The 16,140-nt window shown below is 41.1% G+C and overlaps 1 protein-coding gene across 1 annotated transcript in view; it reads left to right on the forward strand.

Annotated features, from left to right (window-relative positions):
- Nucleotides 1–15,376: 15,376 nt before the first annotated feature.
- shank1 (SH3 and multiple ankyrin repeat domains 1) overlaps nt 15,377–16,140 on the forward strand; it is a 44,204-nt gene continuing 43,440 nt past the window's right edge. Inside the window, exon 1 of the mRNA XM_070922648.1 lies at nt 15,377–15,883. Coding sequence (XP_070778749.1) covers nt 15,377–15,883 — 507 coding nt within the window. The remainder of the gene's footprint in view (nt 15,884–16,140) is intronic.

Genomic DNA, 16,140 nt, shown 5'->3' on the forward strand with positions numbered 1-16,140 from the left:
TTATCCCTCTGTGCAGTTGCTGCTGTGCTGACAACCTGTCTAGTCCCATAGTCAGAGCCTTATTTTGTCTGAGGTTTTTATGCCTGTATTACTTTCAGTCTCTCTCTCCTGGTATATTTGCACAAGTGCAGGGAGTGGAGCTTAACTTTCTTTTCAATATTTGCTACACTACTCAGAGGGGGATGTAGTTCATAACTCCAGATTTAGCCATCTCGTTTACTCTCTCACTCCTTTCTCTCTTTTTTTCCTATCTCACACATTCCTTCTCTCTCTCTCTCGCCGGCGGTAAACGACTGATCTGGGACAGACAGGCCTCCCCTGCGCTCTGTCCTACTTCAGCGTTGTCCTCTCTCTTGTTTCTACTTATTCCTTTTCCTCTGTCGTTTACCTCTATCCACCTATCTCTTAGCAAGTCGCTCTGTCTCTGTCTCTATTAATCATTTAACCGTCTGCGACTGTTTCATCACACCAGAGTGATGGTTCTGTCTGGTGTTAATAGGCTGTCAGGGTGTTTGGGAGACAGAGGCGCCGTCATTACCAACAGCACATTTTTCTCTACCTGGCGTGATGTAGAAAATTGATGCTTGTCTGTCATGAAATGCCTCTCCTTTGATTTAAGGAGAGGTGTTGATTTGGAGTAAGTCTAGCTTCAGAGTTTTTGTATTTGAGTGTTCAATCTATTCTGTGTTAGATGAGTTCAAAATCACCCATCAGGTTTGATAATCTGTGAGGTTTACTTACTTTTAAAATTCAGCTTCTATTTCTGCTGGTAGCATGTGCTCATTGCTGTGCTGGATCTCATTGAAACTGTTTGTTTAATACTGGGAATTCTGTTTGAGGTGTCTGTAGGAATCAGTATCAGAATCAGAATCAGAATCAGAAATACTTTATATACTTTATCGATCCCCGGGGGGGAAATTAAGCCAGTATTATGGTTTGATATTGGCTTGTCACAGATAAATGTATGTATATGTGTAAAGGTTGGCAGATATGCAAATAAAAATTGCAGCACACATATGTTTTATGCAACAATGTGATATGTAATTTTTGGATGTTTGTTAAAGTTGAGGTTAATATATCATTGCTGCATTTTTACTTTTATTAGCCTACTAGTTATTATTCATAATCTTTTCATTTCCAGTGACATTTACTGAAATATAATTTACTGCTACAGTCATCTTTGATAGTAAAGTTTATTGTTCTACTGTGAAATACTTTGTCTTATGTTACCCCAGACTCCCAGACCAACCTGTGAGCTCATTTATTTGCTCTGGCAGATGAGTCCGGCCCCCCTCCCGTTCAGACAGATTTCCATCCGGCCTGATTTGGTCGGGCCAATGACAACCGTTTATCTAATTCGGGGTGGGTTTAAGCGTCACTGAGGCATTTTCTTGAACAACCAAGATGACTGTCGCTGATGTGGGAAGTTCTGAATGCGCTATAGTGTCAGTATTAAAATAACTGGGCGGTAGTTTACGTTATGTACAAAAGTGTTGGCTTCTAAATCATGTCATGCCAAAAGTATGTGTATTATGTTGAACTAGAAGCCATATGAATTGTATGTTGGAACTAGCTATCTAGCCTAGCAGCCTACCGCTACATCACGTTTTGTTCCTCTGATTGGTTGTAGAGTCCAGAGGCATTTTGGTTTGTGCCCGTTGATAACGCCCCTCGGAAATTGAAAATTAACTGAGATGTTCCAGGCTAATTTGCATTTGTGAATTGGTCTGGTGATGCCAGGCTAATGCTACCCAGAATTGGTCACAAATTTGTAATAACCAAATTTAAGAGGGTCATTGAAAGTATTTGTGCTAAAGCAAGACTAAGAGTCTACAGCCATACAAGTGACACAGTGGTGCTTTGAGCTGAATGCTGTCATCTGCATACTAACTCACAGTGACAATGCTTACATGTTAAGCTGGTATAATGTTTTGTTCAGTGTATTTGCCATAGGAGCTGAAATAGGAAAAACTGTGTGTATTTGTCCCTGTGGAAATGATGCCCAGCCAGGCTTTGGTTCCCAAGGGGATACCCCCCAGCCCTCCATCACCACCACACACACACACACACACACACTCACTGTATCGCCATCATTTTTCTCTAATGTTGCTCTCTCTCACTCACTTTCTCCTACCTCATCTCATCACACACACATCACATCTGTCCCGTTGCAAAGACTCCATTCATGGTAATTAGAGGGGAGGACGGTGGGGGCTTGGGGTGGTGGAGGGCTTTGGCCAGACTCCTCCATGCATCATGAATTCACTCTCAGTTTATTAGGGCTAATTGTGCCATTGAGAGGCGGAGAGGGGGGTAGAGTGGGGTTTTTTCGTTCTCCCAACAGTCACCGCTGCATCATCAAAGTGGTGTTACTATATTTAGCAGCAGCAGATGCATGGCGGCAGTGGGGCAATGCTGGCCCAGGATGATGATCAGAGTGTAGGTTGGGGTGTGATTTGTGTGTGTGTGTGTGTGTGTGTGTGTGTGTGTATTTGTGCACGATTGAAGGCAGCAGCATAAGCCGCAGGATCCAATGCTGCATTCAGGTCCTGTGGGATACATACAGTACAAAATGGGATGTTTTCAACACTAAAGAATCACAATGAAGGATTTTTAGAGCATTACTCTTTCATTTTTTTTTATTTTTACTTCATTTTTGTAAATGCTATGGTATTTGATTATTTTGTGACCTCAAATGAGTTTAAACACATAACCACATCCATGTTTACTGCTGGAAATCCTAAATTTGTACTCACTGTTATTCCCATAAGCCTTGAGTGCAGCACTAGAGCCTGATAGGATCGTGAGCAGCGTTCAAAGACTATCCAACTGAAGCAAGTGTTTCATGTTCTTTTATCTGTGAGAGGCTTATATTATTCAACCAAACAGTAACGTGTAAGATCTGTGTAAGCTGTAGAAGGCATTCTGCCATAGATTGAAATCAATCCATTTTTGGTTATCATGTGATCTTGTTTGGCAATGCATACTGCACTTTCAAATAGATGTTCACGAAGATTCTTGCAAATCAATGCCCCTCTATCCTGCTCCATATCACTTAATAAATATGATGATTTTAGACTGTTTTATGATGTTTCAGTCAGTAGTTAAAGTTGCCCATATGTTAAAATAGATGTCAACTAGCTTGTCAGTTCCGTACAGGACCTTTGTGGTGTTGTTGAGATTTCTGCAGACGTTACTGTCACTATGTGTGACTCTGCGCTTTGTGCAAAGTCAAATTGGTGTCAGGTTTGCTACTTGTGATTGAAAGGTGTCAAGCTGCATCGCCTTGTTTTTGTCACAGCTTAACCCTGTCGGGGAAGCAGCTGCAGCTGATGGAAAATGCAGTATGGTTCGGCTTTTGACTCTACATTTTCGAATGTAGTGATTAGCTTTGACATTACAAAAACAGTTTATTATTTCCTCTCCCTCTCTCTGCAACCTCTTTAAATAACAGTATTATATCTCAATTTGTTACTGCGCCTCAGCAAAAAAGAATAGAGCCTAGTTCAATTCACATCCACTGAGCTAAGGCCCTCTGTTTCCATATTGCATTACAGTCTTTTTCAAACAGTAACTTATCTGTCATCAAGATGCAATGTGTTATTTTTGGTTTTCATGCTGATCTCCCTCTCTGCCTGCCTCCTCCACCAATGAACTTGTCATGGACAGAAGTGTGTGTTGGTGTGTGTGCATGCACCTTATCTGCTTGTTTATGTGTGTCAGTTTGCAGCAGCAGTAGGCAGTTGTGGGTGTTTTAAAGTTTATGGGAGATGATGAATCGGCGATGTTCGGGCCAGGGAAGGTTTGGGCGTCTTGCTGCATTAATAATGGAAGCACAGCTGGCAGTATTTATAGTAACAGTGGAAGGGGGGCTGTGGCAGTGTGAATGGGAGGTGATATATGAGATACAGTACATTCTGCCAGCTTGCCTGGACGTCAGACATCGTGAGTTCCCCCACGGTAGGCAGTGCTGGATGTGAAATTGTCTGACAGAGGGGGGGATCTAATGGTGTGACATGTGCACAGACACCCACCCACAAAAACATGCTCAGACGTACAGTGTGCATACATTTGCACACAACACATGTACTCCTCTGACCTCTGCAAAGTTAAGGTGTTTCATCAGAGGAGGAGATCAAAAAGAAGAAGTGCTGCTGATGATCAGAAAGATGTTGAGATTGTCAGTCCAAGCTATAGGAGGAGAATGGGTAGAAGAGAGAGAGAAGAAGAAGTAGACACAAGCTTAAAATAGAGGGAGGAATGCATAGATAGAGGCAAAGAAGATATACCCTATAGGAGTCGTTTGATGTGAAGCCATATTGATTGGCCTACATAGATTGGATTAAAACAGTGAACATGTGATGGCTTTCCCCCTCTGTGGTTTGAGTTTATAAAGACTGATTGAATCTGTGGCTCGCAATCATTCAACTTCTCGACTTCTTTTGTTACTTTTCTGTCACTTTCGAGACAGATTATTGAAGTGAAGCATAAAGGGATATCATGCAATAACAGCTGTACTGTGCCATGACACATAATTGGCAATGATGCTTAAAAATCAACTTATTTCAGCTCTGTGACCAGTCGTGGAAGAAGAACTCAGATCCTTTACTTAAGTAGAAGTATTATTATTACGATGTAAAAATATTATACTTAGAGTATCCAAAGTAAAAGTACTAATTCTGTAGAAAATGGCTCCTTTGATGATGTTGTATTACACATATATACTTTTACTTTTGTAGTTTGTTGGGGATTTAACTACTCTATATACATATACTATGCTGTTGGGCAGTTTAATCTCGTGAAAACATTTCTGTATATAAATACGTCCTATAAAATGGATTTTCCTAAAACAAATGAACAAATCAGAATCAGAATCAGAATCAGAAATACTTTATTGATCCACGGGGGGGAAATCTGTCAGTGCAGTAAGAATACTGTATTCATGCAGTGTTTATTTCAAATCAATTTGTTTAAAATGATTGTCTGAAGCTTGAAATAAGAAAGAATGAGGCATGTTGCTGCACTAGAAGAAAGAAAGAGATTGTGTACTTTGAACAATGCATTATATTTAAGAAGCAGATAATATGTTTTGTTATGACAAATACATGTAGTGGAGTAAAAAGTAAAACATTTGCCTCTGAAATGTAGTGAAGTATAAAGTAGCATAAAATAGAAATGCAAATACCATAAAGTTTTACTTGAATAGAGTACTTGAGTAAATGTACCTGTATGGAAGCACCCAGCACCAAGAATTGCTAAGTATAGAGTGGCTGAGAGGCGTGTTTAAGTAATGTGTCTGTTTGGGATGCTGTATCTGTCTGACGAAATAGATTTCCCATTGAAAAGCCTTGAAACGTGAAACCACAGACCCTCCTGGAAGAAGTGCCGAGTCAGCTGCTGCTGAACCGCAGGGAGCTGAAAAACTCCCTTCACTTGGTCAAACGAGGCTTTTTCAAACCATGACAGCATCATCCAGCTTTTGGCCCTCTGCTTGTTCTACCTCATTTTGTCAGAGAGTGTATGAGTGAGTATGAATCACAGCTCTCATCATGTCTCCTGGTTCAAGGTGTTTAATTCAAACCACCATATAAAAACCTTAGTCTTGTCAGAGCTGCATGCTCATCACAACCCCAGCTTTGGTCAACTCCCAGCGGGTCCAGATCAAAACCATTGCTACGCTGACTCTGCTGACGGTTGGTACTTTCTGACAGGACTTCAAAGGACGTTTGTTCTGAAGAGAGAAGCAAAACAGAAATCCAGCAGCTTGTGGATGTGAACCAGTGAGACATGTGGACGGGTGATTTGCTTCCTGTTGGCCTGTAGAAAACAAAAAGGGACGACCTGGAGGTTGCCACATGGTCAGACTCCCATTTGGCGCCTGCAGCCGTGAAACAGTATCCAACGTTAATATTTCACAGCCCCTCGTATGTTCAGGCAGTCTCCTCCCCTACAGCTACTCCCATTGTGGCTTATTTATTTATGAGCTCCTCATGTGCTGCCTAACTAATAGCCCCAACTTGGCCCTAAGTACGGCTATAGATTGCAGCAAGTGGGTCCTGCCACTCTGAGCAGGGCCACCACTTCAGCTCTTCAGCCAGACAAGAGACAAGTCTGTGTGATTTAGGATATTACTCAGCTCTGTGAAACAGCAGCATATTTAGCTGCTAGCAGAAAACATGTACAGATTCTGAGCAGTCCCACAGAGAGTTAGTGGCGATGACGAATAAAGCTGATTAATTAGCAGGCTATTTGAATGTGATCTCAGCTCTCTGGCTCCCCTGCTGATTGACTGTCTTCATTTCTTCTGTGGAGAATAGAGAAGCTTTAACAAACACTGTGGCCTCTTACATGCATTCAGAGAAATGCAGTTTGTGCTAGTACAAGACTGCCTTATTATGAAGTAGAGCTGAAACTATTAGTCAATTAATGAAATAGTCGATTGACAGAAATATAATCAGCAACTATTTCAATCATTTTTTAAAGCTAAATTATCAAACATTTTCTAGTTCTAGCTTCTCCTTGCTTTCTTTCTTTCATTGACCTCTTGTGAAGTACCACAGAATATGTGTTCTTCAAATATACAGTGTTTGGCTAAATGTACTACCATACATCCCTGCACTGCATCAGCTCATACAAACCCTCTACCAACTAACTTATACCAGTGTTTTCATATGATGCATTCACATTTTGCATCCAAGAAGAGGATTAATGCACAAACGAATACAACACAATAGTAATTAAACCTATTGTCTAACATTAGCTGCGCAAACTGGGACTACAAAACAAGTGATCTCTGGGAAATGCAGTGTAGATGTACCACTTTTAGAATCACTGAAGATTTCAGTATTCAGAAGTGTCTCATTCTCATGTGAATCAATGCAGTGACACTTTAGCTCTTAAGGTTAAAGTCAAGTCAATAGATGTCGTGAGTACAGAATAGATTCACAACATAAAATCATAGTATATACAGTTATGATGACAAAAGATTGTCATCATAACTGTAGATTGTGAAACACAAGTGAAAATATCCTTTACAGTATGTTATACTATTGCAGCCAAAACCTTCGCAGCTTGTTGCTCAGTCAAACGGGTTGTTTTGTGTGTGGTTCTGACATTCATCAACTGTCAAGATTTGACAGGTCCTTGTAAACAACCAAACCCCTGTTTGATCAATAGATAAGCAAATGAGCAAACTTCTGGCTCAAGGGACATCAGCAACCTTGTAATAACATTTGCATATAAATTGATATAGCAGGTGACCTATGTAGTCCACAAAAGGGGTAGAGAATAGAAGCTTTAAGACAGGAGAAAAAGAGAAATCTTTATAAATTACTTATGCTGATTATAATTTAATAAACAGAGTTTAATAGTCTGGAAAACATGATTTTGACTGGAAAATACCTTAAAGGTCGTTGTGTTGTGAGGCAAACACCATTTTGAACCACAGGGAAATAGGCTACGAGGTCACTCTTAACCCTCAGGAAGAGCTCACATGCTCATTTCTTTCTTGTGTCTTTATGTAGTTTCAAACACCCACTCACATCTTCACTATAATCCACTGTTGTCTATATATAGGGAGTCCTCCAGGGGTTTGTTTTATTGCTCTTCCCCAACATGTTTCTAAATCCTCTTCCTGTACTACAGTACTGTTTCTTTTGATGCTCAAAAATCAGAGAGCCAGTATTGGATAGATGTCCCCGGGCTTATTGTCGGCTTGAAAGGCTTTTGATTTCTTGTAAGCATGAATGTCTTGGCGACTGTTTTGCAGTTGGAGTGTTTTGGCCTTGGTTTATATTACAAAATGGATTAAAGTAACTTTATAGTCTCAAAGTAGGATGTTTGAAAGTAGGAGGCCAGTCATTTATGATGCATCATGGTTTTTAACCATGCTGGTGGCATGAAGTCAGTCTGTCCATCGGTTGGTCCACCACTTCCAGATTGAAATATCTCAACAACTGCTTGATGGATAGCTATGACATTTTGTACAGACGTCCATGGTGCTCAGAAGATGAATCCTAATGACGTTGGTGATCCCTTGACTTTTCTTTTGGCACCACCAGCAGTTTGTGGCGCTAATTATCAAATGTTAGCAGGCTAACATGCTCAACTAAGATGGTGAACATAGTAAAAATGATACCTGCTTAGCATCAGCATGTATGGTAGTATGCAGGCGTTAGCATTCAGCTCTAATCTCCGCTGGATACGCACAGTCTACTTCATGCTCCTGTTGGTATGCTGAGTGTAAATATGATGCGATGGGTGAATGCAGGGTGCACAGAGGGGAGATTCTGGGACACCAAATGAGGTGGTGTTCTTTGCGGAAGTGTCCTAGGCCTAATTCTGCGAAACTTCCGTGATGAGAACATCAGTGATGATGTTGTACACCCCGCCCTATCCTCTCAAACTCAAACCAGGTTCCTCCACCAGCGCTCACCCTAGTTTGATAGCACAAGGGATGGTTACATCAGAATGTGCGTAGAACACATGGCTTCATTCCCCTTCTATCGAGCTCCCCTGAGTCCCTGCACTTTCGATTGACATTTTCTGTGACGTAAATCTCCCATGTGGAGGCCTTAGTGCTGGAGGATGATTACATATGTGCTCAATTGACCAGAGGGTCAGATTTTACACACATTATTAGCCTTTATCCATGTGTATCCACAGCTTCATGGGGGATCGCGGCAATGGATGCGAGTCCTTGCACACACACACAAACAGGCTGTACATGATGTTTGCGTCCATTTGTGCGCATCAGCGTGCCATTTTGTGAGTAGATGTCAAACAAGGAGGGAGGGAAATTGGCCGTTCCAGTTTAGTGGCAGGAAAGTGGGGCGATCTGTTCTTTGGAAGTTTCCCAGTGAAATTTCCTGGGGACCAAGACACTGAAAATATCTATCTATATACACTCTATGTCCTACATAAAAGAGACGGTGAACCAAAGAGAGAGAGAGAGAGAGAGAGAGAGAGAGAGAGAGAGAGCACATGAAGATACATGTGTGTTTGGGAGAGATAAAGAGAGAGAGGCAGGGAGGTGAAATGTCACTGTGCTGGTGGGATATCAGTCTTTTGATGGCATCACACAGACCGTTGATAGATTGAAGCTTAGTAGAACCAGGTCAAGACTCCAGCAAGTCACCCAGCAAAGTTACCTAATTTTCCCTCTCACTTCTGTCACTTGAAAACTCTTCGTAGAAGTAGAAATGCTGCCTCATAACCCCATTTTCCTTTGTGCATCGTCTTCTGGCACAAATGGCAGGTTCAAGTCTGGCATGAGTACGTGATTGTGTGTGTATGAAACAGGATTATTTGGATTACATTTACACCTGGCAACTGTGTCTTGAGTTAACAAACAGAGATCAAGTCAGTTTTTCCCTAGCCAAAACACAGATTTGCTAAACATGCCACTTCCTCCTGTGAGCGTTGTGTCTTTTAAAACAGATGTTAAATGGCTCATCTGACTTGTTCCCCATCGATGAATATCTTAACATTTCCTTTCTGACAAGTGTGTTACCATCCAAGCCGCCAGCCACCTGTTTCATTTGTTGATTTGAGCTTCAATGCATACTGGGTAAATTTACAACGTTCACGTCTACACTTGATTACAAAACAATGCACAATGCATGTTAAAAGGAAGAAAAAAACCTCCTAAAACGTTTTAGCACTGCCAAAAAAATGCAAGTGGTGATGTGTCTTTCCTTACTAGGTCTCATACTCACAGACTGACCAAATGTAAATGAAATGATGTCAGCCTGAGGCATTTCCAGCTCAGACATAAAGTTCAGCTATTTTAATATCACGCTTTTGCAGTCTATGTCCAAGACTCCTAATTTAGAACCAATATTTAGCGATCATTGGGGCGAGCTTCAGGTGTCTGTAGGGACACACATAAAACAAATCCATGAGAACCATGTGTATTACATATAGATTTTTACAGACTGCTTACAGAGCAACAATGAATGTCCACATGCTGTAAAAGCCTACCAGTAGTTGATTAAAATTGAAATAACATTACTGTATACACAACACAACTGCATATCAACACATCATAAAAAGCAAGAATGACATAGCCTGTTTGTGCATAACACACTGCTGAGTCTCAACGACTAACACTACTGAAAGCGACACTGCTGACAGAACAGATAAATGTAAAAGCTGTCAGATGTTTGCGAGCGTGCAAATGAATCTACAACAAATGCCAAGGCAGGGACACGCAATCAAACATAACACTGCTAGTAAAATAAATAAGGTTTTCCATCTCCTAGTGCCCATTAACTCACTACTCTGTGTAGTTTAGCATGCATGTTAAGCTCAGGAGATCGGCCCTGACCCCTCTCTGCCCAACACACTTACACTTAGTAATTATTGATTTCATCACATTTAAGGTGCTTTCAGACAGCGAACAGTCGCTGCCGTGGCAGTGCTGCCATTTGTATCTCATGTATAATGTACATGAGAGAGATAACGTGTAATCTGCAGCTGAATGCAGCAATTCCTTGTCCTTTACCTTTTTTGAAGGTATTATGGGGTAAAATTAAGGGAGATGCAGCAGATTGAGGGAAACTAGCTACATAAAAACAATAACATCACAAAACAATGTACGGAATAACACATATTAACAAGACATAACAGTGTGAGTATCCCTTTAATGTTGTGTAAAAAGTATCAGGCACTTTGCCCTTTCTGCACGTGGTACATTTTTAATTTGAAAATCAATTGACTTGAGCTGGCTCAGACTTCTTACAGGGTGTTCCTACTTCCCTAGTGGAGCTAACATCTCTGATTGCTCGACAAGGTGAGGGTTAGCAGGGTTAATATAGTTTTAAGTTGCAGAGCTGACTGAAAGCGTTAATGATATAACCTGAAACTGAAACAGCTCTCCAAGGAGAATGGTGAGAGATAAAGATTTATGACAGCGAGATATGAAGCGGAGGAGATGATTATCACTTGTTGGCATTAGGCAATATCTAATCGCTCCATCGCCCTCTTCATCTTCACTCAGATAGACACACATAAGCTCACACACACAGAGCATTCATTATGAAGGTCTTTTATGTGTGAGTCATGACTTTTCTCTCGGGAACTGATTATCACTTTCTCTCTCATAATTTTCCCTCTGTCATGACCTGTTCTGGCTTAATTGATGATGAGTGATTTCTCTCAAAAGTTTGGATTCAGCCTTTTAACTCCACATTCATTTTCTCTGCTCCGTCCCTCAGGATCAGCCAGTATCTGTCTAATATCAACCTTGAAAAATAATAAATAACTAATAGTGCGTGACAAACAGGTCTGTCACACCAGCCACTTTCAGGAGGCTGGTGATCACTGTGTGGTGTGGGTGGATTTTACGCAACAGCTTCAAGGTATCAGTCTGTAAAACCTGCAATGAAACCTACCTCTGCCTGCTTTAAAGAGCTCTTTTCTGTAAAATAAATGTCACTATGGCTTTCAGTGGAGTGTTTTAGCATCCTGTGAATATCGTAATGCTGTTTCAGAGTCTTTTCTAACATGACCAGAAAGAAATTCTTCAAAAGTGGGACTCTTCTAAATTTTTTGGCATGAAATGGCAAAAGGCCAAATCCACATATAATGAATATCAATACTACAGTAGCTCTGGCTTTTGGCAAATTCAACCAAAAATGTTGGCGGTGGTATAATGGTTCAACCCCACCTTCATCCTCTCTGCCTTCTGCTCCTCTCTGCTCTTCTCCATCCAGCCCTGTGAGTTCACACCTCTGATTTCACTGCTGTTCTTCTTGAATGTTCTTTTATTTCCTTGTTCCATCACAATGTATCTGCTGCTTTTCTCTCCTTTCTCTCACTCTTGCTCTCTCTCCTCCATCCATTTGTGTCATTTTCTTGTCTCTCCGGCACTTGTTCCCCTTAGCAAACCCCCTCATATTTTTATAGTTATTTGTGGTCCCCAGAAGACAAATCCTAGTGACTTTGGTCACTCTCTGACTTTTCCTTTAGCGCCACCATGAGGTTGACATTTGTGGTTCAGAGGAAATATCTTGGCAGCCATTGTATGGGTGGCCATGAAGTTACTCAGAGGATTCATCCTAATGACTTTGGCAATCCCCTGATTTTTCCACTTGCACCAGCATGAGAATTGTGTTTTTGAGCAAATACCTGCAAAATGAATGACATTCCCATCAGCCTCAGCTATTAATTTGTGATTACTGCTAATTAGCCAATGATACCATGCTAATAAGGTAAGCTAAAATATGTTAGCATTTAGCTTTGTTTGCTTCCTCTCCCCTAGGTTAAACCTCTCATATTTCCCCCCCTCTCCTTCATCTCTGCTGCTGTTATCTTTTGTCTCTCTCTGATCACACCCCTCTTACCTCACTGCTTCCCCCTTTGTCCTCTCCTTCCTCTGTAGCTTCCCCTATCTTTGATTACTCAGCACTATGCAAAAATATGGATTGTTCACTTCCATTTATTATCATATCTTCTTTAAGTACTACTCCCTGGTTGGTCAGCTTTCTGACAAGACTGTGCCAACCTTGTTACTTTCTCCCACTCCCTCCTTCTTTGTCTCTGTGCCCTTGTCTCTTTTATTCATCAATTCCCTCTAACAATTCGGTTTCCAGCCCTCTTCTCCTCCCCTGTCATTGTGCGTCTCTCTCTCTTTAGTCTCTCAAGCTTGCTTTAATTTCGTCTTTTTTCTTCCATTCCTCCAACACTCCTCTAAATTGTCAGAAACAGCTTTATATAAGAGGCCTCATTAATTTTCATTTACATTTAAGGGAGGCTTAACCTTTTCCGAAGCTTTAAAAATGCAATTTATATTGCTGTTGCAACTTTATAACAAGAGCTCAGTTAATACTCATTTATGTGTACGTTTAGTCAAGTATTGTAATTAAGTATGTTTTTAAGGTACTTTCATTTTTTACAGCTTAAAAGTTGACATACTGCACTATTTGCTCCACTACATTGTTTGGCCGTAGTTACTATTTACTACTGTCGACATGCAGATTTTACATACAAACCATGATGAGATCATAGAATAAGATATATTGTTGTGGATTTAACAACCCAAGAGTGCATTAAGTAAATTTTAAAATGCCACTTACAGGTTAATGCATCAATAATGATGAAAGACAAAGTAATGATAATGAATTAATTCATCATTTGTCCTTGGTTGTCATGTCTGTTGTTCTTGTCTGTATTAGTGGATGATTCATCTCAATGTCGTGTCTGTTGCACACTAGTCTGCCGTCTTTCTTCATGACTGTGAAAAGAAGTCTACCTGCTAATAAGCTTTCAAAGGTTGGCGTCAGAAATGCTGCCAGAAAGTTTGTCACAAACAGTCCTGCACTCAATGTGTTTGATGGTGTGAGAAGAGAGGAGAAATCGAAAGAAAGAGAAGACATATATTCTCCAAACAGAAAAATGTAAAGTTTAACAAGCAGTTTAGCTTCACATTCAGGCATGTTTTTTTAGATCAAGAGAAGGGTTGTGGCAAGAATTCCAATATTCTGTAAAGCAGTTTCATTTTTTTTAGTTATTGCCACCAAATGGCACAAAATAGGTACATATCGTTCCACTGGCACCAAATAGATTATACTTGATTCAAGAAAAGGATTGGAGCAAGTTGCATTATAGAAAGATAATCTCCCCCTACTACCATGCTTTTCATTTTGAATCAGTATTCAGATTTTTGTATGCAAAATCTGAATCTGCAAAGTAATTAACTATAGCAAAAGCTGAAGTCCAGTATTCTGTCTTAAATGTAGTGCAGTAGAACTATAAACTAGCAAATAAAGTAGAAAAACCTAAAAATTGTACTTAAGCTTATCTCAGTTACTTTCAGATCAGATGTTTATTTGGTGTTTCTCCAGCTCTCTCTGCTGATTGGTCAGTCCGCTGATGTGAATTTGAGTGTCGCTTCTCTGGTCGTTTGTTATTCTGCTGTTTGGTTCTGTGTGGAGCTGTCCAGAATGTAGTGGTGCTGAAAATCCTGAAACAGCACGCAGAGCCAACCAGGAGCCACCGGGGACAGATCTGTTATCTTGCTCAGCTTGTACTTGAATACAACGCTGCATCACTGATGCTCTGAAGTGGCTTCTCTGCTCTCTCAGGGGGTGATGGCAAGCGCAAAAGAGTGTATAGTTTATCATATGAAGAGCTGTTGTCCATTTCGAGTGTCTATATAGCAGACATGCAGTGACGAATAGTCTGCTGTGTAGTTACACCGATATATTACTTTACTGAATATGATGCTGTCTTTTTCAAGGGACTGAATTAGCAGAACCTGCGACTTAATTTCATCCTGCCTACAATCACAAAATCATCTCATAATATGTATTTCAATTGATTTCTATTTGGAGGAAATGCTGTTTTGGGCATTTAAATCGTTCAAGGATATTGATTGATTATCAGCTCTCAGCAGCTTCAGTGTAACAACACTTCCGTGTTGATTACAACCAACAATAACTGCTGGACATAACAAACAATGCACTGTTGTATTTTCTATTTTTAGAGCTTTACCGGTAGTGACGTTTGTCCTGACAGAAGTGTTGGATGAAAGGTTATTTTATTATCCTCCAGTGAGCATGAATTTGACATTGACAATCTGCTTATTTTATCACGCGGTTACGTTGCAAAGTTAATTAAGTTGCTTTTGATGTGTCCAAATTGGAAAAAGTTAATTTTCTGATGTGCTCAATGAAGCACATCAGAAGTTACGTATTTCTTGTGTAAAAGTGGAAATTATTGCCTGATGGTTGCGATGTTTGTCTGATGTCTTTTACATCGGAATATAGTCATGCTTTCTTCTTCTAAGGTTTTATTCTCAAGTTTATGTTGTTAATAGGACTTCAATAATGCTACTCTTCATAGTGCACAGTGCTAACTTACATACTATTCTGTGTAGTAGTGCCCTCTAAAGTAGTATGTGTCACAGTAGTGCTCTCCTTAGGAGCATATTCCAATGTAGTATAATACTATCTGCCATAGTACTATCGCTCAGAGTGAAAAACTAATATGTTTCAGGTGTCAGACACAGAAAGCTTCTGCAGGTTCAATCATCTGCAGGCAAATCTTGAGTTTAATAGCACAGGCAGGATGTCTGAATGTCTGGCGAGAGTCTGGAAGCTGAAAATTAACAGCACAAGTGGGTTCATTTATACATGAGGTGTGAATAGTATGTCATCATGCGGTGAGGGTTAGAAGTACTGCATGTCTGTAACTGAAGCGGTCTGTTCCCATAGAGACCAGAGTGATGTGGTTTGGAGGCCTGGACACTGCCAGGGAAGAAACTTCTTCTGTAGTTCTTGTCTCTGTGTTGATCATGTCTTCTCTTTCCTCCCATCTATTGCAGTGTCTCTCTGGGAATGATGGTGTTGCCACTGTTGCCGCCCTCTCTGTCGCCATGACGATGCCGTTCAGCCCCCTGTCCAGCGACGAGGAGCAACAAAGAATGCTGGGAAGCAATCGACATCTCTACCCAGGGGCAGAGGAGGAGGAAGAGGAGGAGGAAGAGGAGGAGGAGGAAATGGAAGAAGATGAACGTGATGAGGACCAGGAGGAGGAGGAGAATGGCGAGCTGGAGGGGGAAGAGGAAGATGATGAGGAGGAGATGGTGGAGGAGGTCAGACGAGGAGGCCTATCGCGGGGGGGCAGGGGTGAGGGACACAGGCAGTCAGGTAAACTGGCCGGACGACCCACCGGGGACAGACACATCCGGCCAGGGAACCCTGGACACACCACAAACCCCTATTCGTCCAACCCTGGACCCACACAACAGCAGCCAGCCAATCACATACAACAGCAGCAGCAGAGGAGGCTGAAGGAGCGCAGTGCCAGCTCGGTGCCATCTGAAGACGCCCACATTGCCATGATGGTGTTTCGCATCGGCATCCCAGACATAAAGCAAACGGTCAGTGGTGTCGCTTCCACACCCACAAAATCTGCAAACATCATGACAAACACAAAGGGCCTCAAACCCACCCTGCTCTTGTCCCATTAGAACACCTCATCTTTTTGTAACACAGGATCAGTGAAACCACTTTTAATTAACACTTAAAGTGTAACAGCATACATGCCTGTATACTAAAAGTAGGTGATAGTAGTAATTTTCAACAGAACTGTTGGGTTTTCGCTGCTTTTCAAAACACAACATATGCATCATAATTC

This window comes from Enoplosus armatus, chromosome 17 (genome assembly GCF_043641665.1).
Source record: "Enoplosus armatus isolate fEnoArm2 chromosome 17, fEnoArm2.hap1, whole genome shotgun sequence".
Lineage (NCBI taxonomy): Eukaryota > Metazoa > Chordata > Actinopteri > Centrarchiformes > Enoplosidae > Enoplosus > Enoplosus armatus.